Source organism: Nyctibius grandis, chromosome 10 (assembly GCF_013368605.1).
Source record: "Nyctibius grandis isolate bNycGra1 chromosome 10, bNycGra1.pri, whole genome shotgun sequence".
In the NCBI taxonomy this organism is placed as follows: domain Eukaryota; kingdom Metazoa; phylum Chordata; class Aves; order Nyctibiiformes; family Nyctibiidae; genus Nyctibius; species Nyctibius grandis.
This window is the reverse complement of record NC_090667.1, coordinates 13,016,315-13,042,841: the sequence shown is the minus strand read 5'-3', so window position 1 is coordinate 13,042,841 and position 26,527 is coordinate 13,016,315. Positions and strand designations below refer to the sequence as shown.

General features: G+C 64.6%; 1 protein-coding gene across 4 annotated transcripts in view; it reads right to left on the bottom strand.

Annotated features, from left to right (window-relative positions):
• SYNGAP1 (synaptic Ras GTPase activating protein 1) overlaps nt 1-26,045 on the bottom strand; it is a 37,877-nt gene extending 11,832 nt beyond the window's left edge. For all 4 annotated transcript variants that reach the window (XM_068409069.1, XM_068409070.1, XM_068409072.1 and 1 more), the window contains exons 1-16: nt 25,976-26,045; nt 24,069-24,190; nt 23,867-23,972; nt 18,057-18,154; nt 16,389-16,510; nt 11,742-11,895; nt 11,564-11,662; nt 10,050-10,604; nt 7,872-8,016; nt 7,001-7,145; nt 6,680-6,916; nt 5,518-5,719; nt 4,510-4,685; nt 4,176-4,217; nt 2,531-3,374; nt 890-1,063 (exon numbers count right to left, since the gene is read on the bottom strand). In XM_068409069.1, the coding sequence (XP_068265170.1) occupies nt 890-1,063; nt 2,531-3,374; nt 4,176-4,217; nt 4,510-4,685; nt 5,518-5,719; nt 6,680-6,916; nt 7,001-7,145; nt 7,872-8,016; nt 10,050-10,604; nt 11,564-11,662; nt 11,742-11,895; nt 16,389-16,510; nt 18,057-18,154; nt 23,867-23,972; nt 24,069-24,190; nt 25,976-25,997 (3,243 nt within the window). In that variant the 5' untranslated portion in view covers nt 25,998-26,045. The remainder of the gene's footprint in view (nt 1-889; nt 1,064-2,530; nt 3,375-4,175; nt 4,218-4,509; nt 4,686-5,517; nt 5,720-6,679; nt 6,917-7,000; nt 7,146-7,871; nt 8,017-10,049; nt 10,605-11,563; nt 11,663-11,741; nt 11,896-16,388; nt 16,511-18,056; nt 18,155-23,866; nt 23,973-24,068; nt 24,191-25,975) is intronic.
• Between the last annotated feature and the right edge of the window lie 482 nt (nt 26,046-26,527).

Below are 26,527 nucleotides of genomic sequence, written 5' to 3'. Positions count from 1 at the left end.
TGGGGCCTGGGTCTCTGGGTCTACCAGGGTCATCTCCTAAGGCCTGGACCCCTGGGTTCTTGGGACCTGGGTCCATCAGGGTCATCTCTTGAGGCCTGGGTCTCTGGGTCCACCAGGGTCATCTCCTAAGGCTTGGACACCTGAGTCCCTGTGTCCTTCAGGGTCATCTCCTAAGGCTTGGACACCTGAGTCCCTGTGTCCTTCAGGGTCATCTCTTGGGGCCTGGACACCTGGGTCGCCAGGACCTAGGTCCATCAGGGTCATCTCCTGGGTCCTGGGTCCTTGGGATCTGGGTCCACCAGGGTCATCTCCTGTGGCCTGGACACTTGGGTTCCTGGGACCTGGGTCTACCAGGGTCATTTACTGGGGCCTGGACACCTGGGTTCTTGGGACCTGGGTCCATCAGGGTTATCTCCTATGGCCTGGACACCTGGGTTCTTGGGATCTGGGTCCATCAGGGTCATCTCCTGGGGCCTGGACACCTGGGTTCTTGGGACCTGGGTCCATCAGGGTCATCTCCTATGGCCTGGACACTTGGGTTCCTGGGACCTGGGTCCATCAGGGTCATCTCCTGGGGCCTGGGTTCTTGGGACCTGGGTCCATCAGGGTCATCTCTTGGGGCCTGGGTCTCTGGGTCTACCAGGGTCATCTCCTAAGGCCTGGACCCCTGGGTTCTTGGGACCTGGGTCCACCAGGGTCATCTCTTGAGGCCTGGGTCTCTGGGTCCATCAGGGTCATCTCTTAAGGCCTGGACACCTGGGTCCATCAGGGTCATCTCCTGTGGCCTGGACACTTGGGTTCCTGGGACCTGGGTCCACCAGGGTCATCTCCTGTGGCCTGGACCCCTGGGTCCCTTGCCCCCACCCCGTGGTCCGTCGGTGGTCCCTACCCGGTCCAGCCGGCTCTCGTCCATGGACTTGGAGTACTCCTTGAGCTTGTACTCCTCGCGCTCGATGTGGGAGCTCTCGATGTCGGCCGAGAGGTGGGGCATGTTGGACACCCAGGCCACCGTGCGCTCCGCCGCCGGCATCACCGGGTTCAGCGTCGACGGCGTCTGCGAGGCCTGGAGGGGTCACGGGGGGCGGTGAGGGGGACACGGGGACGGGCTCGGGCCTTCTTGTCCCCACAGCTTGTCCCCACAGCAGCCCTATATCTCCGTGCCCCCTCATGTCCCTCATGTCCCCATGTCCCCATGTCCTCCATCCCCACCACATCCCCACGTCCTCTATCTCCAACATGTCCCCATGTCCCCATGTCCTCCATCCCCACCACATCCCCACGTCCTCTATCTCCAACATGTCCCCATGTCCTCCAGCCCCGCATCTCCATGTCCTCCGTCCCTACCACATCTCCATGTCCTCCATCCCTACCACATCTCCATGTCCTCCAGCCCCACCACGTCCCTCTATCTCCACCTTGTCCCCCATGGGCCCATGTCCCCCATATCTTCCATGTCCCCCATAGCCCCCATGTCCCCACCACATCCCCCATCCCCATCATGTCCCCATGTCCTCCATCCCCACCACATCTCCATGTCCCCCATCCCCACCATGTCCCCATGTCCTCCAACCCCATGTCCCCCATCCCCACCATGTCCCCCATTCCACCAACATCTCCATGTACCTCCATCCCCACCATGTCCTCCAACCCCACTGTGTCCCTCCATCCCCACCATGTCCCCATGTCCCCCATCCCCACCATGTCCCCATGTCCTCCATCCCCCCAACATCTCCATGTCCTCCAGCCCCATCATGTCCCCCAGCCCCACCATGTCCCACATCCCCCCAACATCTCCATGTCCTCCATCCCCACCACGTCCTCCATCCCCACCATGTCCCCCATCCCCCCAACATCTCCATGTCCTCCATCCCCACCACGTCTCATGTCCCCCATCCCCACCACGTCTCATGTCCCCCATCCCCACCATGTCCCCATGTCCCCCATCCCCACCATGTCCCCCAGCCCCACCATGTACCCATGTCCTCCAACCCCACCATGTCCCACATCCCCACTGTGTCCCTCCAACCCCACCATACCCACCATGTTCTCCATCCCTACCACGTCCCCCATCTCCACCATGTCCCACATCCCCCCAACATCTCCATGTCCTCCATCCCCACCACATCTCCATGTCCTCCATCCCTACCATGTCCTCCAACCCCACCATGTCCCCCAGCCCCACCATGTCCCCCAACCCCACCACATCTCCATCCCCACCACCCCCACCATGTCCCACATCCCCACCATGTCCCCATGTCCCCCATCCCCACCACGTCCCCCATCCCCCCAACATCTCCATGTCCTCCATCCCTACCATGTCCTCCAACCCCACCATGTCCCCCATCCCCGCCATGTCCCCATGTCCCCCAGCCCCACCATGTCCCCCAGCCCCACCATGTCCCCCATCCCCCCAACATCTCCATGTCCTCCATCCCTACCATGTCCTCCAACCCCACCATGTCCCCATGTCCTCCATCCCCACCACGCCCCTCCACCCTCCCACACACCCCCCATGACTCCCCTCCCCAACCTGCTTGGTGACCGGCGGCTTCATCCCGGCCACCGACGCCTCCTTGGCCAGCGAGGGCTGCCGGGAGCGGGGGGGTCCGTAGGCCGGCTCGGGGGAGGCCAGCAGGTTCCCGCTGGCCGGCCGCGGTTTGGAGGGCACCCCCAGCGCCGCCGGCCCCCCGCCCTTCCCCGCCCGAGCCCCCCGAGGGGTGGGGGGCGGGGGGGCCCCGATGGTGATCTGGGGGGGGGCCAAGGTGTCCTGCAGGGACAGCTGCCGCCGGCCGAAGTCCCCCCCGGGCCGGGCGAACTCGTCGCTGTAGCTGTGGCTGTGGGTGATGTGCTTGGGGGGCGGCGCCGCCAGCTCCTCGCTCTTGCTGTACCCGTGCAGGGGGGGCACGAAATGTCCCTCCCCGCCGCCCCCCACCCCGGCCTCGGGGCCTCGCAAGGGTCCGTCGGCCGCCAAGTGAAATAGAGGGTTCTGGAAAGAGAGGGGGACGCGCAACTGCGGCCCCCCCGCCCCCGGCTCGGGGACCCCTAACCGAGGGGGGGCCAGGCTGGAGGCGCTGCCCTGCGAGAGGCGGCCCGGACGCAGCCCCCCGCCGGCCCCTCCCGGCGCCGGCCCCCCGGCGGCCAGCAGCTCGGCGGGCAAGCTGGGGACGCTGTCGACGCGGCCATCTTGGAGGTCCAACATGGAGACGCTCTTGCCCACCCCCAGAGCCCCCCGGCCCCCCTCGGGCTCCGTCAGGTCGGAGCTGCTGGTGCAGTAGGCGGGGGAGGAGCGGGCCAAGGGGGGGCGGCTCAGGACCAGCACCTCCTGCGGGCCCTTCTCCTGCGGCGGGGAGGGCAGGCGGGGCACCTCCATGGAGCTGGGGGGAGCGGGGGTTAAGGTGGGGATGGGACCTCTAGCGAGGTGGGGCCGGAGAGAGGTTCCCCAAGGTGGCCTCAGCCACATCCCCATCCCATCCTCATCCCCTTCCCAGTCCCATCTCCATCCCCAACCCCATCGCCATCATCACCATCATCCCATCTCCATCCCATCCTCATCTCCAGCTCCAGCTCCATCTCCAGCTCCTTCCCCATCCCAGCTCAGTCCCATCTCCATCCCCAACCCCAACCCCATCTCCATCATCATCCCATCCCCATCCATCCTCATCTCCTTCCCCATCCCATCTCAGTCCCATCTCCAACCCCAACCCCATCTCCATCATCATCCCATCCCCATCCATCCTCATCTCCTTCCCCATCCCATCTCAGTCCCATCTCCATCCCCAACCCCATCTCCATCATCATCCCATCCCCATCCATCCTCATCTCCATCCCCATCCCATCCCAGTCCCATCTCCATCCCCAACATCATCATCCCATCTCTATCCCATCCTCATCTCCATCTCCATCCCCATCCCAGGCCCATCTCCATCCCATCCCTAACCCCATCTCCATCATCCCATCCCTGCCTCCATCCTCATCCTCATCGCCATCCCCATCCCCATCCCTGTCCCCACACCATCCCTATCCCCATCCCATTACCACCTCACGTCCATCCCATCACCATCACCATCCCATCATTGTCCCCATCCCCACCCCATCATTATCCCCATCCCACCCCTGTACCCATCCCATCTCCATCCCATCATTGTCCCCATCCCATCCCCGTCCCTGTCACCTACCTGTTGAGGCCCCGCACCATGTAGGACTGGAGGTCAACAGAGCTGTGGGGGCAGAGAGCAGGTGACCATGAGGACCCACAGTGGGGGGAGACACCCCAGGTGAGACTGAGGGGCACCGGGGTGACATGGAGGGGACACCACAGTGACATGGTAGGACACAGTGGGGGAGACATGGAGGTGGGATGTAGGGATACCATGAGGATGTGGAGGTACCACAAGTATGTGGAGGTACCATGAGGATGTGGAGATACCATGGGGATGTGGAGATACCATGGGGATGTGGAGGTACCATGAGGATGTGGGGGGCCATAGGGGGGTTCTCGGGGGTCCCCACCTGTTGAGGTCGCGGACGAGGTAGGGCTGGAGGTCGGCTGAGGGCCCCCGCAGCACCAGCCCCTTGGGGGGCAGCCGCTCCCCCTGGCTCGGCTGCCGCTGCAGGTGGGGGTTGCGCAGGGCCACGCTGATGTCCGTCAGCAGCCGGGGCAGCGGGCCCAGCTTCAGCAGGGCCTCCTGGGGGGGCAGGTCAGCCACGTGTCCCCACACACGTCCCACGCCACCCCCCAGCACCCCAGTAACCTCCTCTAGGGGGACATGGGTGGATGGGACCTCAATGACCACCTCTAGGGGGACATGGGTGGACGGGACCTCAATGACCACCTCTAGGGGCACATGGGTGGATGGGACCTCAATGACCACCTCTAGGGGGACATGGGTGGATAGGACCTCAATGACCACCTCTAGGGGCACATGGGTGGATGGGACCTCAATGACCACCTCTAGGGGGACATGGGTGGATAGGACCTCAATGACCTCATCTTGGGGGGGTAGGGGTGGATGGGACCCCAACAACCTCCCATAGTGGGACACGGGGGGCTGGGATCCCAAGGACCTTCCCTGGGTGGGCATGCTTTGATGGGACCCCAATGACCTCCTGTGATGGGACATGGGTCAATGGGACCCCAATGACATTGTGTGGTGGGACACAGGGGGCTGGGACACCAATGACCTCCCATGGTGGGACATGGGTGGATGGGACCTCAACGACCTTCCATGGTGGGATATGGGTGGATGGGACCTCAATGACCTTCCATGGTGGGACATGGGTGGATGGGACCTCAATGACCTTCCATGGTGGGATATGGGTGGATGGGACCTCAATGACCTCCCCTTGGCGGGCACATGCAGGCAGGACCCCAAAACACCCACCCAGGGACACCCCAGGACCCCAAAACCTCCCCTGAAGGAGAACCTAGGTGCCCAGGCCCCTGATCACCACGCAGGAGAGGACCCAGGTGTCCAGGTGACCCCTCCTACCACTGGGGATCCCAGGTGACCGGGGTACCTTGCTGAGCTGGGACATGACCTCCCAGAGGAGGGCGTGCAGGGTGGAGAGCTCCCGGCCCAGGTCGATGTAGCCCTCAAAGCTGGTGCTGTTGGTGAGGGTGTCCAGGTTGGAGATCTCGTAGAGGAACTGCTGCATGCTGGTCCACTCCAGCTCCAGGAACTCGTTCATGAAGGCCATGTACTCCTCCTTGCTGCCAAACCTGCGGACAGGCGCTCACCACGGTCTGCGTTAGCCCCCCCCGATGGCTGTTGTCCCCCCGCACCGGCCTTGCCCACCACCCTCTGTCCCTGCTGTCCCTCCAGCTTCCAGGCATCCCTTCCTGAAGCCACGTCTGGCCTTCATCCAGCTCTGCTGTCCATTTGTTCTCCATCCGTCTGTCCACCAACTCATCCATCCATCTTCCATCCGTCCATCCATCCATCCATCCAAACTCCATCCATATTCTCTCCACCCAACTCATCCATCCATCTTACACCCATCAACTCATCCCCCCATCTTCCAGCTATCTAGTCATCTTCTGGCCATCCATCTCCCCTCCATCTGCCACCTCACCCACCCATCAACTCATCATCCACCAACTCATCCATTCATCTACCAACTCATCCATCCATTTTTCCATCCACCCACCTTCTGCCCATCCATCAGCTCCTTCCTCCATCTTCTGCCCATCCATCAACTCCTTCCTCCATCTTCTGCTCATCCATCAACTCATCCCTCCATCTTCTGTCCATCTGTCTTCCATCTATCCACCAGCTCATTCATCCATTTTCTATCTTCTGCCCATCCAACTCATCCATCTTCTGTCCATCATCCATCAACTCATCTGTCCATCTTACACCCATCATCTAGCAACTCACCCATCCATCTTATCTCCATCTGCCCATCTTCCTTCAAACTCACCTGTCAACTCATCCATCCATCTTCCACCCATCATCCATCAACTCATCCACCCACCTTCTTTCCATCTACCCATCTTCTGTCCATCCACCACCTCACCCATCCATCTGCTCTCCACCCACCCATGATTCCACCCATCCATCCACCCGTAGACCTATGGATCCACCTTCCCACCACCATCCCTCCGTTCTCCACCCCGCCCACATGCATCCCCCACCATCTGACCACTGTCACCGCTCCCTCCATCACGCTGTGCGCTCACTTGGTGAAGTTGGCCAGGTTCTGGATGACCTTGGCGATGAGGGTGAGGGTGCGGGCGGTCTGCTCATCAGGGTACTCCTGCATGAGGCCGAAGAGGCTGGGGGACATCACGGCGGGGCAGAGGAACCGCAGGAAGAGCGAGGCGCTGATCAACCGGTCAGCGATGTCCTCGCGGCCTCGCTCGGCGCATCGTAGCCGCCAGGAGGCGAAGACCTCCTTCAGCTCCCGTGGAAACACGCTGCGTGGGGCGGGGAGGGACGATGACATGGTCAGAGACCCGCGGTGGGGACGTCAGGGGATGTCCCCAGCCCCGAGGACTCACCAGTGCGAGTTGACCACCTTGCAGAGCGCCAGCTCGCAGCACATGCGGAGGTTGGCCTGGTGGTCGGCCAAGGTGGAGGCCGAGCACTTCATGGGATCCACCTCGCAGTTCTCCTCCGACTCATACAGCGCCCGGATGAACTCACCTGTGCGGGGACGGGGACATCAGAGGGGACCAGCGACCACCCCACTGTCCCACGGCCAGGCCCGCCCGTTGGGGACATGGCCATGAGAAGGGACCACCCAACCATCCCCTGTTGGACGTGATCGTAAGAAGGGACCACCCAACTGTCCCATGACCATAACAATGGGGACACAGCCATGAGAGGGGACCATCTCACTGTCCCATGGCCATGAGAATGGACCGCCCAACCATCCCGTGGTCATGTCAAGGGGGACGTGGCCATGAGAAGGGACCACCCAACCATCCCGTGGCCATGCTAAGGGGGACACGGCCATGAGAAGGGACCGCCCAACCATCCCATGGCCATGCCAAGGGGGACATGGCCATGAGAAAGGACCGCCCAACCATCCCGTGGCCATGCCCATGAGGACCTGGCTATGAGCAGGGACTGGGGACCACCCAATTGTACCCTAATGGGGGCATGGCCATGAGAAGGAACCACCCAACTGTCCCATGACCATAACAATGGGGACACAGCCATGAGAGGGGACCATCTCACTGTCCCATGGCCATGAGAAGGAACCACCCAACTGTCCCATGGCCACACCAATGGGGACACGACCATGTGTGGGGACCACCCACCATCCCACAGCCACGTCGGGGGGATCCCTGGCCATGATGGGGACCCCTGGCCATGATGGGGACCCCTGGCCATGACGGGGACCCCCCTCGTGCCGGTGGAGCTCACCGATGGCGTCCTTGAGGTATTTCTGGCCGATGAGTTTCAGGTACTCCTCTATGGCTTTCGTGGCGAGGGTGTTCTCCCGGAAGATGAGGTGCTCCCGGTCCATGAAGCGATCCACCTCCGTCATGGCCATGTCCGACAGGAAGTCCTGCCCACGGCCGTCAGGGCAGCCCAATGCCTGCCTGCGCTCTGGCAGCCCGGCCAGGCTGGCCCAGCCCACCCTCGGTCCATCCTTGTGTCCTGTCTCCATCTTCTGTTCATCCATCCATCCATTCATCCATCCATCTGTCCTCCATCCATCCATCCCTCCATCCTCCATATCTGTCCTCCATCCAACCTCCAGCTGTCCTCTATCCCTTCTCCATCCATCCTCCATCCATCCATTCTCCACGTGTCCTCCGTCCATCCTCCACCCATCCTCAACCCTCCAGCCTCCATCCATCCTCCATCCATCCTCCACTGTTCTCTGTCCATTCCTTCTCTATCTGTCCATCCTCCATTCGTCCCCCATCTGTCTGTCCATCCATTCTCCATCCTTCCATCCATCCATCCATCCATCCATCCATTCTTCTTCCATCCATCCATCCAGCCTCTTTCCATCATCCATCCTCTTTCCATCCACCCATTCTCCATCCATCATCTGTCCTCCATCCATCCTCCACCCATCATCCATTGTCCACCCATCATCCATCCACCATCCATCCATCATTCATCAATCTTAGAATCACAGAACATTCTGGTTGGGAAGGACCTTTAAGACCATCAAGTCCAAGCGTTAACCCAGCACTGCCAAGTCCACCACTAACCCATGTCCCTCAGCACCACATCTACACGGCTTTTGAATCCCTCCAGAGACGGTGACTCCACCACTGCCCTGGGCAGCCTGTGCCAGCGCTTGACAACCCTTTGGGGGAAGAACTTGTCCCTGATCTCCAATCTAAACCTCCCCTGGGGCAACTTGAGGCTGTTTCCTCTCATCCTATGACCTGGGAGAAGAGACTGATCCCCACCCCGCTACACCCTCCTTTCAGGCAGTTGTAGAGAGTGAGAAGGTCTCCCCTCAGCCTCCTTTTCTCCAGGCTAAACCCCCCCCAGGTCCCTCAGCCGCTCCTCATCACACTTGTGCTCCAGACCCTTCACCAGCCCCGTTGCCCTTCTCTGGACTCGCTCCAGCACCTCAAGATCTTTCTTGTCGTGAGGGGCCCAAAACTGAACACAGGATTTGAGGTGTGGCACCCATCCATCCATCCTCCACCCATCCTCCATCCATCCATCATCCATCCATTCATCCATCATCCAACCATCCTCCTTCCACCCATCCTCCACCCATCCATCCATCCATCCTCCATTGTCCACCCATCCATCATCTGTCCTCCATCCATCCTGCATCCATCGTCCATCCATCCATCATCCATCCATCCACCATCCATCCATCCACCATCCATCCATCCATCAATCCATCATCCAACCATCCTCCTTCCACCCATCCTCCACCCATCATCCATCCATCATCCAATCATCCTCTTTCCACCCATCCTCCACCCATCATCCATCCATCCTTCATTGTCCACCCAACCATCATCTGTCCTCCATCCATCCTCCACCTGTCCTCCATCCATCCATCATCCATCCATCCACCAATCATCCAACCATCCTCTTTCCACCCATCCTCCACCCATCATCCATCCATCCATCCATCCATCCATCATCCATTGTCCACCCATCAATCATCTGTCCTCCATCCCTCCTCCACCCATCCTCCACCCATCATCCATCCATCCTCCAACCATCCTCCTTCCACCCATCCTCCATCCATCATCCATCCATCCATCCACCATCCATCCGTCCATCAATCCATCATCCAATCATCCTCCTTCCACCCATCCTCCACCCATCATCCATCCATCCATCCATCATCCATTGTCCACCCAACCATCATCTGTCCTCCATCCATCCTCCACCCATCCTCCATCCATCCATCCATCCATCCTCCATCCATCCTCCACCCATCCATCATCCATCCATCCTGCATCCATCCACCATCCATCCATCCATCATCTGTCCTCCATCCATCCTGCATCCATCCAACCATCCTCCATCCATCCTCCTTCCATCCTCCACCTTCCCTCCCTCCACCCCACCACCACCCCACCCCTCCCCACGCCCCACAACCCCCCCCACCTTCGCCTTGCCGGTGCTCTGCAAGATGTGCACCAACGCGCAGGCCACCTCCTCCTTGCTCTTCACGCTGAGGACGGGTTCCAAGACGGCGCAAAGCATCCGGTAGTTGTTGGTGACGTACTCGGCGAACTCTTTGTAGAGCTCCATGGGGAGGATGCTCATGGTCTGGAAGCGGCTCTTCACGCGCAGAGCGGGACAACCCGCCTTGCTCTTGCTGCCGCTGGGTTGGCTCAGGGGGTACCACTGCTCGGCGAAGTGGCGCCCGGTGACGCTGGCGATGGGGATGCTCACCATCCCCACGTAGTTGCTCTTGTCCTTCTTGCGTTTCTTATCGGTGTCCTTGTAGAGGTGCAACCGGATGGTCCTGACGGCCGGGAGGTTGTTGAACTCGAAATGTTCTCCCCAGAAGACGTTGTCGGTCCGCGCCTTGCTGGTGGTGCGGGCGTAGAGCATGTCGTCCAGGCACAGCTCGCAGTAGTAACGCTTCTTGGGGGGAAGGTCCCGTGCCTCGATCACCCAGAGCTTCAGGACGTTGTCCACCCGGCGGCTGTTGTCCTGAGGAGGGGTGGGAGGGAGGGTGGTCACCAGGGGGTGAGGGTATCTGGGTACGGGGCGTGGGGTGTGGTGGTGGTAGGGCCTGGGGTGGCAGGGAGAGCTGGGGGTGGGGGTAGATGGAGACAGTGACCCTGGGGCAGGAGTGACCCCAAGGGACAACCCCCAGTTGAGAGTGGACACCAGGAGCAGCCACCCCAGGGCACGGTGACCCCAAGGGCCAGGGCGACCCCTGGGGACATCCCCACCAGCGACCATCTCCATCCCCACCCGCTGGCCATCTCCACCCCCACCAGATGACCACTTCATCCCCACCGGTGACCATCCCTACGCCCACCAGTTGATGATACCCACTGGGTGACCATCCCATTCCCACCAGTTGAGCATCCCATCCCCACCAGGTGACCATTCCCACCAGTTGACCATCTCCATCCCCACCACTTGACCATCTCCATCCCCACCACTTGACCATCTCCATCCCCACCACTTGACCATCCCCATTCCCACCACTTGACCATCTCCACCCCTACCACTTGACCATCCCCATCCCCACCAGCTGACCATCCCCGCCACCTGACCATCTCCATCCCCACCACTTCACCATCTCCATCCCCACCACTTGACCATCTCCAGCCCCACCAGTTGACCATCCCCCCCAGCTGACCATCTCCATCCTCACCACTTGACCATCTCCAGCCCCACCAGTTGACCATCTCCATCCCCACCACCTGACCATCCCCATCCATACCAGCTGACCATCCCCACCAGCTGACTATCTCCAGCTCCACCACTTGACCATCCCCATCCCCACCAGTTGACCATCTCCATCCCCACCACTTGACCACCCCCATCCCCACCACTTGACCATCCCCATCCCCACCAGTTGACCATCACCCCCAGCTGACCATCCCCATCCCCACCAGCTGACCATCCCCATCCCCACCCCCTGCCCACCCCCTCACCTTGTTGGGCTTCACCGCCCTCTGCAGGTTCTCAATCCACTTGTCCCTCTCGGCGGCCGAGCGACAAGCGAAACACTTGGTCCCCGAGGCCGTGGTCACCTGCGGGTGACCCACACCGGTGACGGGACCCCACAGTGACATCGGGGAGGTGACGGGGGGGGGGGGGTCAGGACCGTACCTCGAAGCAGAACTCCTGGCCCAGGATGCTGCTGTGGACGGCCTTGATGATGGAGTCTTCATCCAGGTTGAGCTCGAGGGCCTCGGCCGCGCTGCTGGGGCTCAGCAGGGACTCGTGGGAGTGCGACTCCTTGAAGCTCTGCATCAGGCGGGCCCTGGGGGGTGGGACACGGGGGGGGATGCTCGGGGGGGGGTGGCGGGGGGTGGGGGGGGAGGTGCCCAGGGTGGTGGTGGTGGTGGTGGTGGTGGTGGTGGTGGTGGCATGCGAGCTGGGGAGGTGACGGGGGGTACCTGGGGCATCCGCGCGGCACCTGGGGGGACGCGTCCGCGGCGCCAGGACAGAGAGAGACACAGTCAGGGCCGGGGGGGGGGGGACATGGGGGGAGGGGACATGGGGGGGGAACACCCAGGAGGGACCCCAACCCCCAACGTCACCTCCTCAGGCGTCAGGGGAGGGACCCACCCTGGCACCCGGAAAGGACCCGGGGGGGACCCCGATCGTCACCTCCAGCCCCGCGATGGGATCACGGGGGGGTGGGCAAGGGTCCGGGCACCCCCACCCCAAAATGGGCACCCAGGCACCCAAACCAGGGGCACCTGGGCACCCAGCACCCCAAAATGGGCACCCAGGCACCCAGCACCCCATAATGGGCACCCAGGCACCCAGCACCTCAAACCAGGGGCACCCAGCACCCCAAAATGGGCACCCAAGCACCCAGCACCCCAAAAGGAGCACCCAGGCACCCAGCACCCCAAACCAGGGGCACCCGGGCACCCAGCACCTCAAACCGGGGGCACCCAGCACCTCAAAATGGGCACCCAGGCACCCAGCACCCCAAAAGGGGCACCCAGGCAACCAGCACCCCAAAATGGGCACTCAGGCACCCAGCACCTCAAACCAGGGGCACCCAGCACTCCAAAATGGGCACCCAGCACCTCAAACCAGGGGCACCCACCACCCCATAAGGGGCACCCAGGCACCCAGCACCCCAAAATGGTCACCCAGGCACCCAGCACCCCAAAATGGGCACCCAGGCACCCAGCACCTCAAACCAGGGGCACCCAGCACCTCAAAATGGGCACCCAGGCACCCAGCACCTCAAACCAGGGGCACCCGGGCACCCAGCACCTCAAACCAGGGGCACCCAGCACCTCAAAATGGTCACCCAGGCACCCAGCACCCCAAACCAGGGGTACCCAGGCACCCAGCACCCCAAAATGGGCACCCAGGCACCCAGCACCTCAAACCAGGGGCACCCAGCACCCCATAATGGGCACCCAGGCACCCAGCACCTCAAACCAGGGGCACCCAGCACCCCATAATGGGCACCCAGGCACCCAGCACCCCAAAATGGGCACCCAGGCACCCGGCACCCCAAACCAGGGGCACCCAGCCCCCCCCCCCCCAGCCGAGCCGCCCCTGGGCGCTATATTTAGCCCCGGGGCTGCGTAAGCAGCGGCCTCGCCCCGTCCCCCACGTCCCCACGGCCACGGCTCCGTCACCATCACCGTGTCACCGTCACCCAGTGTGGCGGGGGTGGCATGGCTAAAAATACCCCGGCGAGCGGGTACCCCCCTCCCCCTCCCCCTGGGGACAAGGGACACCCCCTGCCAAAGGACATCCCGAGGGACAGGGGACACGCTGTGACATCCCCCTGGGGACAGGGGACACCCCAAGGGACAGGGGACATGCCATGACACCCCCCTGGGGACAAGGGACATACCCCCAGGGGACATCCCAAGGGACAGGGGACAAGGGACATCGCCCCTTCAATGGGGGTAGGGGACAAGGGTTGGTGCTGGGGACAGGGGACACCTCAGGGACACTCCTTGGGGACAGAGGACAAGGGACACCCCCCCAGAGGACTTGTGTCCCCTAAGGACAGGGACAAGTGACCCCCTTGGGGACAAGGGGACAGGAGATGCCATCCCCTGGGGACCTTGTCCTGGGGACGTGGGGCCCCTCTGGGGACATGGGGACAGGAGATGCCATCCCCTGGGGACCATGTCTTGGGGACAAGGGACACCTCAAGGGGACACCGAGGACATGGGACCCCCGGGGACAGGGGACCGTACCCCATGCGTGGCTCCGGTGACGGTGACGGTGACACCGGCCCGGGTGCCAGGCCAGCTCCTGCACCCGGCTCCCACCCACAGCGTCGGTGCCACCCGGTCCCCAATGTGTCCCCAAGATGCCAGCCTGGGGACACCCAGAGACCTTGACTGTCCCCATGTCCATGCTGGTGCCACCTGGGCAGCAAAACTGTCCCCAAGACCACCCTGGTGCCACCTGGACATCAGCATTGTCCCCATGTCCAGCTTGGTGGCATCCAGACACCACAACTGTCCCCACCTCCAACTGGGGGACATCCAGAGACCACAACTGTCCCCACATGCACCCTGGTGCCACCTGGACATCAGGATTGTCCCTGTGTCCACCTTCGTGGCATCCAGAGACCACAAGTGTCCCCAAGTCCACCCTGGTACCACCTGGACATCAGGACTGTCCCCATGTCCACCCTGGTGCCACCTGGGCATCGGGACTGTCCCCATGTCCACCTTGGTGGCATCCAGACACCACAACTGTCCCCATCTCAAACTTGGGGACATCCAGAGTCCACAACTGTCCCCACATGCACCCTGGTGCCACCTGGACATCAGGACTGTCCCCATGTCCACCTTCGTGGCATCCAGAGACCACAAGTGTCCCCAAGTCCACCCTGGTGCCACCTGGACATCAGGACTGTCCCCATGTCCACCCTGGTGCCACCTGGGCATCGGGACTGTCCCCATGTCCACCTTGGTGGCATCCAGACTGACCCCATCTCCAACTGGGGGACATCCAGAGACCACAACTGTCCCCACATGCTCCCTGGTGCCATCTGGGCAGCAAAACTGTCCCCATGTCCACCTTGGTGGCACCTGGATATCACAACTGTCCCCATCTCCAACTGGGGGACATCCAGAGACCAAGACTGTCCCAACATGCTCCCTGGCGCCACCTGGACATCAAGATTGTCCCCATGTCCACCTTCGTGGCATCCAGAGACCACAAGTGTCCCCAAGTCCACCCTGGTGCCACCTGGACATCAGGACTGTCCCCATGCCCACCCTGGTGCCAACTGGGCATCAGGACTGTCCCCATGTCCACCTTGGTGGCATCCAGACTGACCCCATCTCCAACTGGGGGACATCCAGAGTCCACAACTGTCCCCACATGCACCCTGGTGCCACCTGGACATCAGGACTGTCCCCATGTCCACCTTCGTGGCATCCAGAGACCACAAGTGTCCCCAAGTCCACCCTGGTGCCACCTGGACATCAGGACTGTCCCCATGTCCACCCTGGTGCCACCTGGGCATCGGGACTGTCCCCATGTCCACCTTGGTGGCATCCAGACTGACCCCATCTCCAACTGGGGGACATCCAGAGACCACAACTGTCCCCACATGCTCCCTGGTGCCATCTGGGCAGCAAAACTGTCCCCATGTCCACCTTGGTGGCATCCAGAGACCACAACTGACCCCATCTCCAACTTGGGGACATCCAGAGACCATGACTGTCCCCACATGCACCCTGCTGCCACCTCAACATCAAGATTGTCCCCATGTCCACCTTGGTGGCACCTGGATATCACGACTGTCCCCATCTCCAACTGGGGGACATCCAGAGACCAAGACTGTCCCAACATGCTCCCTGGTGCCACCTGGACATCAAGATTGTCCCCATGCCCACCTTCGTGGCATCCAGAGACCACAACTGTCCCCAAGTCCACCCTGGTGCCACCTGGACATCAGGACTGTCCCCATGCCCACCCTGGTGCCAACTGGGCATCAGGACTGTCCCCAAGTCCACCTTGGTGGCACCTGGATATCACAACTGTTCTCATTTCCAACTGGGGGACATCCAGAGACCAAGACTGTCCCAACATGCACCCTGGTGTCACCTGGACGTCAGGACTGTCCCCAAGTCCACCTTGGTGGCACCTGGATATCACAACTGTTCTCATCTCCAGCTGGGGGACATCCAGAGACCAAGACTGTCCCAACATGCACCCTGGTGTCACCTGGACATCAGGACTGTCCCCAAGTCCACCTTGGTGGCACCTGGATATCACAACTGTTCTCATCTCCAACTGGGGGACATCCAGAGACCAAGACTGTCCCAACATGCACCCTGGTGTCACCTGGACATCAGGACTGTCCCCAAGTCCACCTTGGTGGCATCCAGACACCACAACTGTCCCTATCTCCAACTTTGTGGCATCCAGAGACCACAACTGTCCCCACCTCCACCCTGGTGCCACCTCGACATCAGGACTGTCCCCATGTCCACCTTGGTGGCATCCAGACACCACAAATGTCCCCACCTCCACCCTGGTGCCACCTCGACATCAGGACTGTCCCCACGTCCACCTTGGTGGCATCCAGACACCACAACTGTCCCCATCTTCAACTTGGGGACATCCAGACACCACAACTGTCCCCACCTCCACCCTGGTGCCACCTGGACAGGCCCATCCCCACGTCACCCCCAACCCACAACCACCTCCCACACCCGGAGCATCCCCACGCTCGGCCGGGAGCTCCCCGCGGTGTCCCCATGGTGTCCCCGTGGTGTCCCCGCTGTGTCCCCGCCGTGTCCCCACCTGTCGTGGTCGGCGCTGCGGAAGCGGGGCAGAATCTGCCGGAAGCTGCTGGTGCGGTCGAGCTTGGGCTGGCTCTTGGTGCGCTTGATGGAGCTCTTCAGGCGGCGGCTCAGGAAGCCTTGCTGGGGTACAGGCGGCTGAGGGGAGGCCGGGGGGGACTGGGGGGACTGGGGGGACTGGGAGGGACTGGGGGGGACTGGGAGGACTGGGGGGACTGGGGGGGGTTGGAGGGTTTGGGGGGTTTGGGAACCATGGGAGCGCTGGGGCTGGGTGGGGGTGAAGGATGGGGCTGGGTAGTGGGGTGGGGGGGGGGTGTTGCCATGGGGATGGGGAGCGCGGTTACCATGGCAACGGGTGGGCTAGGCCCGGGGTTACTATGGCAACGGGGAGTAGGGTAGCATGGTGACGGGTAGTGTAGGCCTGGGGTTACCATGGCAACGGATAGGACTAGGTACCGTGGTGATGGGGAGCATCACGGTTGCCATGGTGATGGGTGGTATAGGGGAGGGGTTGCCATGGTGATGGGGAGTATAGGACTGGGGTTACCATGGCAACGGGTAGCATAGGACCAGTGTTACCATGGTGATGGGTGGTACAGGGCCGGGGTTACCATGGTGATGGGTAGCGTAAGGCCACGGTTACCATGGCAACAGCTGGTATGGGATGGGGGTTACCATGGCAACGGGTAGTACAGCCCTGGGGTTCCCTTGGTGATGGGTAATATAGGGCTGGGGTTACCATGGCAACGGGTAGGACTGGGGTTACCACAGTGATGGGGAGCACTGGACCGCGGTTGCCATAGTGATGGTTGGGGTAGGACCGGGGTTACCATGGCAACGGGCAGGGCTGGGGTTACCATGGCGATGGGTAGCACAGGACTGGGGTTACCATGGCAACAGGCGTGTGTGGGAGTGGGGTCACCAGGTGGGCAGGAGCGGGGTAACCACGGCAACAGGCACGTGCAGGACCACGGTAACCACGGCGACAGGCGTGTGCGCAGCCACGGTAACCATGGAGACACGGGAGCGGGGTAACCATGACAACACGCGTGTGCAGGAGCGGGGTAACCATGTTGGGGCATGTACAGCACCAGGGTAACCACGGCAACATACATGTGCAGGATGAGGGGAACCACAACATAGGTAACCATGGCAACAGGCGTGTCCGGATGAGGGTAACCATGGAAACATACATGTGCAGGACCAGGGTAACCATGTGCAACCAGGGCCACACGCATGTGCAGGGACACGGTAACCACGACAACACACGCGTGCAGGATGGCATAACCGTGGCAACACACATGTGCAGGATCATGGTGACCACGGGGACACGCAGGTGTGGGATGAGGGTGACCACGCGACAGGCGTGTGCGGGACGGGGGTAACCATGGCGACAGGCGTGTGCAGGATGAGTGTAACCATGACGACAGGCATGTGTGGGATGAGGGTAACCATGATGCCAGGCGTGTGCGGGATGCGGTAACCATGACAACAGGCGTGTGCAGGCGCAGGGTAACCACGGCGACAGGCATGTGCGGGATGAGGGTAACCATGACGACAGGCGTGTGCGGGCCACAGTAACCGTGACAACAGGCGTGTGCAGGATGCGGTAACCATGACAACAGGCGTGTGCGGGCCGCGGTACCCACGGCGCCAGGCGTGTGCTCACCGAGGGCCGGAAGGGGGGCGCGGGCGGCGCGTCCATGTTGATGCTGAACTGCTTCCCCCCGGGGACGCTCTTCCTGCGGGAGCGGCCGCCGTGGTAATCTGGGGGGGGGGGACACGGGGGGGTGAGGGGACAGCGGGGCCACGGGGGGGGCCACGTGACGGGGGGGGCACCCCCACATCCCCCCTCCCCCCACCCTGGCATGTGGGGTCATGGGGGGGGGGGAGGGGGGTGGCTGGGGGGCGACCCGGGTGTCCAGGGGGGGGATGGGGGGTCACGGGGTCACCATGGGGTCATGGGGCCCCTCCCCCCCGTCACCAATGTCACCCACCCCCTCCCTCCCCCCCCCCCAACCAAGGGGTGTCCCTGCGCTCCTGGGGGCCCCAAAAATCTGCCCCCCCCAAATCTGCCCCCCCCAGACCCCCAAAATCTGCCCCCCCCCCCAAATCTACCCCCCCCCATGTCCCCTTAACTTTGACCCCCCCCAAACTCTGACCCCAATTTTGGGGTCCCCTTAATTCTGTCCCCCCCCAGACCCCTCAATTTTTGCCCCCCCCAATTCTGCCCCCCCAATAGCCCCTTAAACGTGACCCCCCCAAAATCTGCCCCCCCAGACCCCCCAATTTCTGCCCCCCCCCCCAATTTCTGCCCCCCCCCACCCCCTACCCCCCACCTCGGGGTCGCCCCCCCCAGTTCCTACCGGCCACGGTCCTGCTGCCGCCCTCGAGGCCGAGGCGGGGGCCGGGGGGGGGCCCCAGGGTGCCCCTCAGCACCCAGGGGGGGCCCGGCTGGGGGGGGGGGGGGGGGGGGGGGCCCCCACATGGTGCCTCCCCCCACCCTAAGGGCGCCCCGGGGGCCCCCCACGAGGCCCAGGGGCACCCGGGGGGGGAGCGGCCCCCGGGAGCATCCCCACACGCCTCGCACACGCGTGTGCCGGGCAGGGGGTCACGGGGGGGGCCTCGCACACGCGTGTGATGGGCAGGGGGTCGGGGGGGGCCTCGCACACGCGTGTGCCGGGCAGGGGGTCAGGGGGGGCCGGGCACGCTCGGGCGGGCGGTGCAGGGGGCTGGGGGCACGCTCGGCCCCGGCCTCGCACGCTCACACTCACCCTGGGCCTTGCACGCTCACGCAGGCCTTGCACGCTCACCCCGGGCCTCGCACGCTCATCCCAGGCCGTGCACGCTCACGCTCGCACCAGGAGCCATGCACACTCACCCCTGAGCCATAGTGTCCCCCCCCCACGCCGTGCACGCTCACCCCCAGCCCTGCACACTCACCCCGGGCCTTGCACACTCACCGTCACCCCCGGCCGTGCACAAGCCCCCTCTGAGCCCTGCACGCTCACCCCCAGCCTTACACGCTCACCCCCGGCCGTGCATGCCCCCCCCTCACCCCCGGCGCTCTGCACACTCACACTCACCCCCGGAGCTGTGCACGCTCACCAGCGCAGCCATGCACGTTCCAGCCTTGCACACTCGTTCCTCTGAGCCCTTCACGCTCACCCCCAGCCGTGCACGCTCATTCCCAGCCTTGCACGCTCACCCCTGGCCCTGCACGCTCACACCTGCAGCTTCGCACGCTCGTCCCCAGCCGGCCACACTCGCCGTCACACCTCGACTGTGCACACTCACCCCCAGCCCTGCACACTCCCTGGCACCTTGCACGCTCACCCTCACCCCCAAAGCCTTGCACACTCACCCCTCTGCCCTTGCACACTCCCTGTCACCCCCCCAAAGCCTTGCACACTCACTGCCAGCCCTACACGCTCCCTGTCACCTTGCACACTCGCTGTCACCCCCTGACCCTTGCACACTCACCCCCCCAGCCCTGCACGCTCCCTTGTCACCCCTGAGCCTTGCACGCTCACCCCCAGAGCCTTGCACGCTCCCCGTCACCCCTCGAGCCCCACACGCTCCCTGTCACCTTGCACACTCGCTGTCACCCCCAGAGCCTTGCACACTCACCCCTGAGCTTTGCACGCTCCCTGTCACCTTGCACACTCGCTGTCACCCCCAACTCTTGCACACTCACCGCCAGCCCTGCACGGTCCCTTGTCACCCCAGAGCCTTGCACACTCACCCCTGAGCTTTGCACGCTCCCTGTCACCTTGCACACTCGCTGTCACCCCCTGAGCCTCGCACACTCACCCCCAGAACCTTGCACACTCCCTGTCACCTTGCACACTCGCTGTCACCCCTGACCCTTGCACACTCACCCCCAGCCCTGCACGGTCCCTTGTCACCCCTGAGCCCTGCACACTCACCCCTGAGCTTTGCACACTCACCCCCAGCCCTGCACGGTCCCTTGTCACCCCCGACCCTTGCACACTCACCCCCAGAACCTTGCACACTCCCTGTCACCCCTGAGCCTTGCACACTCACCCCCCAGCCCTGCACGCTCCCTCCTGCCGTTGCACGCTCACCACTGGGGGGTTGCACACTCGCCCCCCCCCGTTGCACACTCGCCCCCCTTGCACACTCACCCCGTCGCACACTCACCCGGGGCCGTCACACACTCGCCCCCCCCGTCGCACACTCGCCCTGCGTCGCACACTCACCCGGTGCCGTTGCACACTCGCTCCCCCCGTCGCACACTCGCCCCCCCGTTGCACACTCGCCCCCCTTGCACACTTACCCCGTCGCACACTCACCCGGGGCCGTCACACACTCGCCCCCCGTGACACACTCGCCCCCCCCGTTTCACACTCGCCCCCCGTCACACACTCGCCCGGGGCCGTTGCACACTCACCCCCCGCCGCCGCCGCCGCCCCGCGCGCGCGCACGCTCCGCCCCCGCCGCGCGCCCCCCTCCGGCCCCGCCCCCTCCCCTCGGGCGCGCGCGCGGCCCCGCCCCGGCCCGGGGGAGGGGGAGGAGGGGGGAGGGGGGGGAGGGGGCGGGGCGAGCGTTGCCGGGGAGACGTGGCCACGCCCCCGCCGCCGCGCGCGCGCGGGGTCTCGTGCCCGGGTGGCCCCGGCCCCTCCCCCCCCTGTCCCGCGGGTACCCGCGGGACAGGGGGGGGGAAGGGGCGACAAGGGGGACAGCGGTGGGGACACTGGGGACAGTGTCAGTGGTGGCAGTGGGCACAGTGACACTGGTGGTGGTGACAGTGACACTGGTGGTGGTGGTGGCAGTGATGGCACTGGGGACAGTGGGACTGGTGGCACTGGTGGCACTGGTGGTGGTGGCACTGGTGGGTACAGTGGGGACAGTGACAGTGGTGGCACTGGTGGTGCTGGTGATGGTGACAGTGGTGGCAGTGTGGGGACACTGGTGGCACTGGTGATGGTGACAGTGGTGGCACTGATGGTGCTGGTGGCAGTGGTGGCATTGGGGACAGTGACACTGGTGGCACTGATGGCACTGGTGGCACTGGGGATGGTGACAGTGGTGGCACTGGTGGTGCTGGTGATGGTGGCAGTGACACTGGTGGCACTGGGGACACTGGTGATGGTGGCAGTGGTGGTAGTGGGGACAGTGGGACTGGTTGCACTGGTGGTGGTGGCATTGGGGACAGTGACACTGGTGGCACTGATGGCACTGGTGGCACTGGGGATGGTGACAGTGGTGGCACTGGTGGTGCTGGTGATGGTGGTGATGGTGGCACTGGTGGCACTGGGGACAGTGGTGGCACTGGTGGTGGTGACAGTGACACTGGTTGCACTGGTGGTGGTGGCAGTGGGGACAGTGGGACTGGTGGCACTGGTGGTGGTGGCACTGGTGGCACTGGTGGTGGTGGCGGTGGGGACAGTGGGGACAGTGACACTGGTGGCACTGGTGACAGTGGTGGCAGTGGGGACAGTGACATTGGTGGCACTGGCACTGGTGGCACTGGTAACTGGCGGCGATGGCAGTGGTGGCAGTGGTGATGGGGGTGGTGACAATGGTGGCACTGGGGACAGTGACACTGGTGGCACCGGTGATGGTGATGGTGGTGGCAGTGGGGATGGGGAGGTGTGACAGCGGTGACAGTGACGATGGTGGTGGTCATGGATGGTGGCAGGGGAGGGTGGCACTGGTGACAATGATGGTGGCACTGGTGGTGACAGTGGGGGTGGCACGTGGCTGGTCCCCCCCGTGCTGTGCTGGTGGCAGCGGATCGCGGTGGTGACGGTGGCACTGGGGACAGTGGTGGTGGCAGCGGGGACGGTGATGCTGGTGACAGTGGTGGCAGCGATGGTGACAGTGACCAGGGTGGCACGTGGCTGGTCCCCCCCATGCTGTGATGGCGGGGGGGGCGGTGGGGACACTGGTGGTGGTGACAGTGGTGGCACTGGGGACAGTGGAACTGGTGGCACTGGTGGTGGTGGCGGTGGGGACAGTGGGGACGGTGGTGGTGACAGGGATGGTGGTGGCAGTAGATGGTGGCAGCGGTGACAGTGGCCACGATGACACAGGTGGTAGTGGTGGTGGCACTGGTGACAGTGGCAGTGGTGGTGGCAGTGGATGGTGGCAGTGGTGACACCAGTGACAGTGGCAGTGGTGGCATCGGTGACAGTGGCAGTGGTGGTGGCAGTGGATGGTGGCACTGGTGACAGTGGCAGTGGTGGTGGCACTGGATGGTGGCAGTTGTGGCACTGGTGACAGTGGCAGTGGTGGTGGCAGTGGATGGTGGCACTGGTGACACCGGTGACAGTGGCAGTGGTGGCACTGGTGACAGTGGCAGTGGTGGTAGCGGGGGTGGCACTGGTGACACTGGTCGTGGGTGGTGGCAGTGGTGACACTGGTGACAGTGGCAGTGGTGGTGGCAGTGGTGGTGGCAGTGGTGACACCGGTGACAGTGGCAGTGGTGGTGGCAGTGGATGGTGGCAGTTGTGGCACTGGTGACAGTGGCAGTTGTGGTGGCAGTGGATGGTGGCACTGGTGACACCAGTGACAGTGGCAGTGGTGGCACTGGTGACAGTGGCAGTGGTGGTGGCAGTGGATGGTGGCACTGGTGACACCGGTGGCAGTGGTGGTGGCGGGGGGTGGCCCTGGTGACAGTGGCCGTGGCTGGTGGCCCCGGTGGTGGCAGCTGCTGGTGGCCGCGGTGGCCGCGGGGGTGGCCCGTGTCCCCTGTCACCGTGGTGTCCCCTTCGCCCAACCCCCCCCGGGGGACAAACCCCTTTACCCGGGGGGGAGGGGCACCGCCGTGTCCCCTCGGTGTCCCCAAGCCTCGTGTTGCCCCGTGGGTGGCCTTGGGGGGGGAGGGGCAGCACCTGAACCTTCGGGTCCCCCTTGGGGGGGGGGAGGGGCGAGGTCCTGGACACCCGGGTCACCTTTGGATGGGGGGAGGGGACACCCTGACCCTGGGGTCCCTCGGGGGGGGGAGGGGGGTGGTCAGGGTGGGGGAGGGGAGAGGATAAGGGGGGTGGGGGGAGGGGCCAAGGTGGGTGGGGGAGGGGTGGGGTCAAGGTCCTGGACACCCGGGTCACCTTTGGGTGGGGGGGAGGGGACACCCCGGCCCTGGGGTCCCTCGGGGGGGAGGGGCCAAGGTGGGTGGGGGAGGGGTGGGGTGAAGGCCCCCTTTTGGGGGGGGGGAGGGGCTGGATGAGGGCGTGGGGGCTGGGTGGGGGCTGGGTGGGGGCTGGGTGGTGGTGGGGGGGGGGTAGGACCAGCCACCTCGTTGCCGTGGCGACGGTTGCCGCGCAGCGCCGCGAGCATTATGGGATGGCGCCCAGGGCTGGTGATGATGGGGGGGGGGGGGGATGCTGAGCCGCCTCCTCCTCCCTCCCTCCCCCACCCACCCCCCCCACCCAAAGTGCACCCACCCATGGGGGGTGTGGGGGTGCCGGGGGTGGGGGCGGGGTGCCATGGGTGGGGGAGGGGCGGCCGTACCGTGCTCGGGGTGGGGGCGCCCCTCCACGGGGACGCTCACGGTGCGGCGCAGCAGTTTGCTCCGGCACGGTTCGCTCCGGCGGTCCCGGATGAGCAGCGGGTGAATCTGGAACGGTTTTAGGGTGGGGGTGGAGGGGGTTAGAGGGTGCAGGACCCCCCCCCCCACCCATCCCCCACCCACCCCTCCCCCCCCCCCCCTCACCTCCTCCTCATCCAGCATCAGCAGCTGGTTCCCGGAGATGATGCAGAATCGGGGGTTCCAGGGGGGGCGCTCGTAGGGGGAGGGGCCGTAGGGCCCGCGGGCCAGGGGGGCGCCTCGCACATCTGGGTGGGGGGCACCCAACAACGGGGGGGTCACCCCCAGGCCACCCTGACCCCCCCCCAGCCAGCTGTTTGCACCCCCACCCATGGGTGCTGCCAAGGAGCATCCTGCATCCCGGCGTTGCTCCGGCAACGGCACCCACGGATGGGGGGCGGGGGGGGGGACGGAGGGCTGGGTGCCCCCCCCCCGATGTATGGGTGCTGCCTTGGGTGCCCACTCCAACATCTGGGTGCCCCCCCAACACCTCGGTGCCCCCCCCAACACCTGGGTGCCCCCCCACACACACCTGGGTGTCCCCCCGATATATGGGTGCTCCCTTGGGTGCCCCCTGACACCTGGGTGCTCCCCCCCAACACCTGGGTGCCCACTCCAACATCTGGGTGCCCGCCCCGATGCCTGGGTGCTCCCCACACACACCTGGGTGCCCCCCCGATATATGGGTGCTCCCTTGGGTGCCTGAGTGCCCCCCCCTACACCTGGGTGCCCCCCGTGACATCTGGGTGCCCCCCCAACACCTGGGTGCCCCCCCACACATGGGTGCTCCTTGGCTCCCTGGGTGCCCCCTGACACCTGGGTACTCCTTGGGTGCCCCTGACACCTGGGTGCCCCCCTGAACACCTGGGTGCCCCCCCTTGGGTGGTCCTGGGGGGGGGTCGGTCAGGCCTGGGCCCCTCGGTCCTCCCCTCCCCCACCCCCCCCAATCCAGCTGCCGGTACCGGGGGGCGGGGGTGGGGGATGGGCAAGGCCCAGCCCCCCGGATCCCCCCCCCCGCACCCCTGGGTGCCCCCCCCCCCACATCGGGGTCCCCCCCTCGGTCGCCCGGGTCCCCCCCCCGGTCCCGGCCCCGGCCCCGTTTCCGAAATGGGTCAGGCCGGTCCCCGGGGACCCCGGACCCCCCCCGCCCCCCCCCGGGCCGCGGGGATGAACGGGCCCCCGGCAGCGTCGGTACCGGTAACACCCCGGTACCGACAGCCCCCGGTTCCGGCATCCTCCGGTACTGGTATCACCCCGGTAACAGCATCCACCCCCTCTCCAGTACCGGTATCCCCCAATCCCAGCATCCCCCAGTACCAGCAGCCCCCGGTACCGGTATCACCCCCATATCGGCACCCTCCGGTACCGGTATCACCCCTGGAACAACATCCCCCGGTACCGGTATCTCCCCGGGTACCGGTAAACCCCAGTACCGGCACCCTCCGGTAACAGCATCCCCCGGTACCGGCACCCCCCCGGTACCGGTATCACCCCCAGTACCAGCATCCCCCGCTACCAGTATCCCCCCGGTAACGGCAGTCCCCGGTACCGGTATCACCCCCAGTACCAGCATCCCCCGGTACCGGTATCACCCCGGTACCAGCAGCCCCCGGTACCGGTATCACCCTGGTAACGGCAGTCCCCGGTACCGGTATCACCCCGGTACCGACACCCTCCGGTACCGGTATCCCCCCGGTAACGGCAGCCCCCGGTACCGGTATCACCCCGGTAACGGCAGCCCCCGGTACCGGTACCATCCCGGTACCGACACCCCCCCGTACCGCTCCCCCCCGGTACCATCACCGGGTACCGGCATCCCCCGCTGCTCCCCCCCCCCCCGGTACCGGCACCCCCTCTCGCCCCGCTCCCGGTGTCCCCCCCCTCCCCCCCCCGGGCCTGATCCCGGCCCCACCCCGGGCCGCCCCCGCCCGGTACCGGCTGCAGGCCCGGTGCTGCCCCTCCCCCACCCCCCCGGTGCCCCCTCCCCCACCCCTTCCCGGTGTCGCCCCCCCTCCCCCCCCCGGTGCCGGTACCTCGGAAGGGGACATAGGACATGGTTCCTCCGGCGCGCGCTGCCCCCGGGCGGCGCGGGGGACCCGGGGGGGGAGGGGCGGGGGGCGGGGGGCGGGACCGGGGCGGGGGGAGGGGGGGAGGGGGGCGGAGTCACGGGAGGGGGAGGGGCGGGGCGGGGGGAGGGGCGGGGGCGGCGCCGTGATGGGCCCGAGAGCGGCGGCACCGGTGAGACCAGTGAGACCAGTGAGACCAGTGGCACCAGTGGCACCAGTGAGACCAGTGGCACCAGTGTCACCAGTGACACCAGTGAGACCAGTGAGACCAGTGGCACCAGTGATTAGTGACACCAGTGACACCAGTGCCCCCAATGCCCCAGTGCCCCCAGTGACACCAGTGAGACCAGTGACACCAGTGGCACCAGTGGCACCAGTGAGACCAGTGACACCAGTGAGACCAGTGGCACCAGTGAGACCAGTGATCAGTGACACCAGCACCAGTGACACTGTCCCAGTGCCTCCCAGTTGCTCCCCGTGTCCCGGTCCCAGTGCTCCCAGTAACCCCAGTTCCCCATT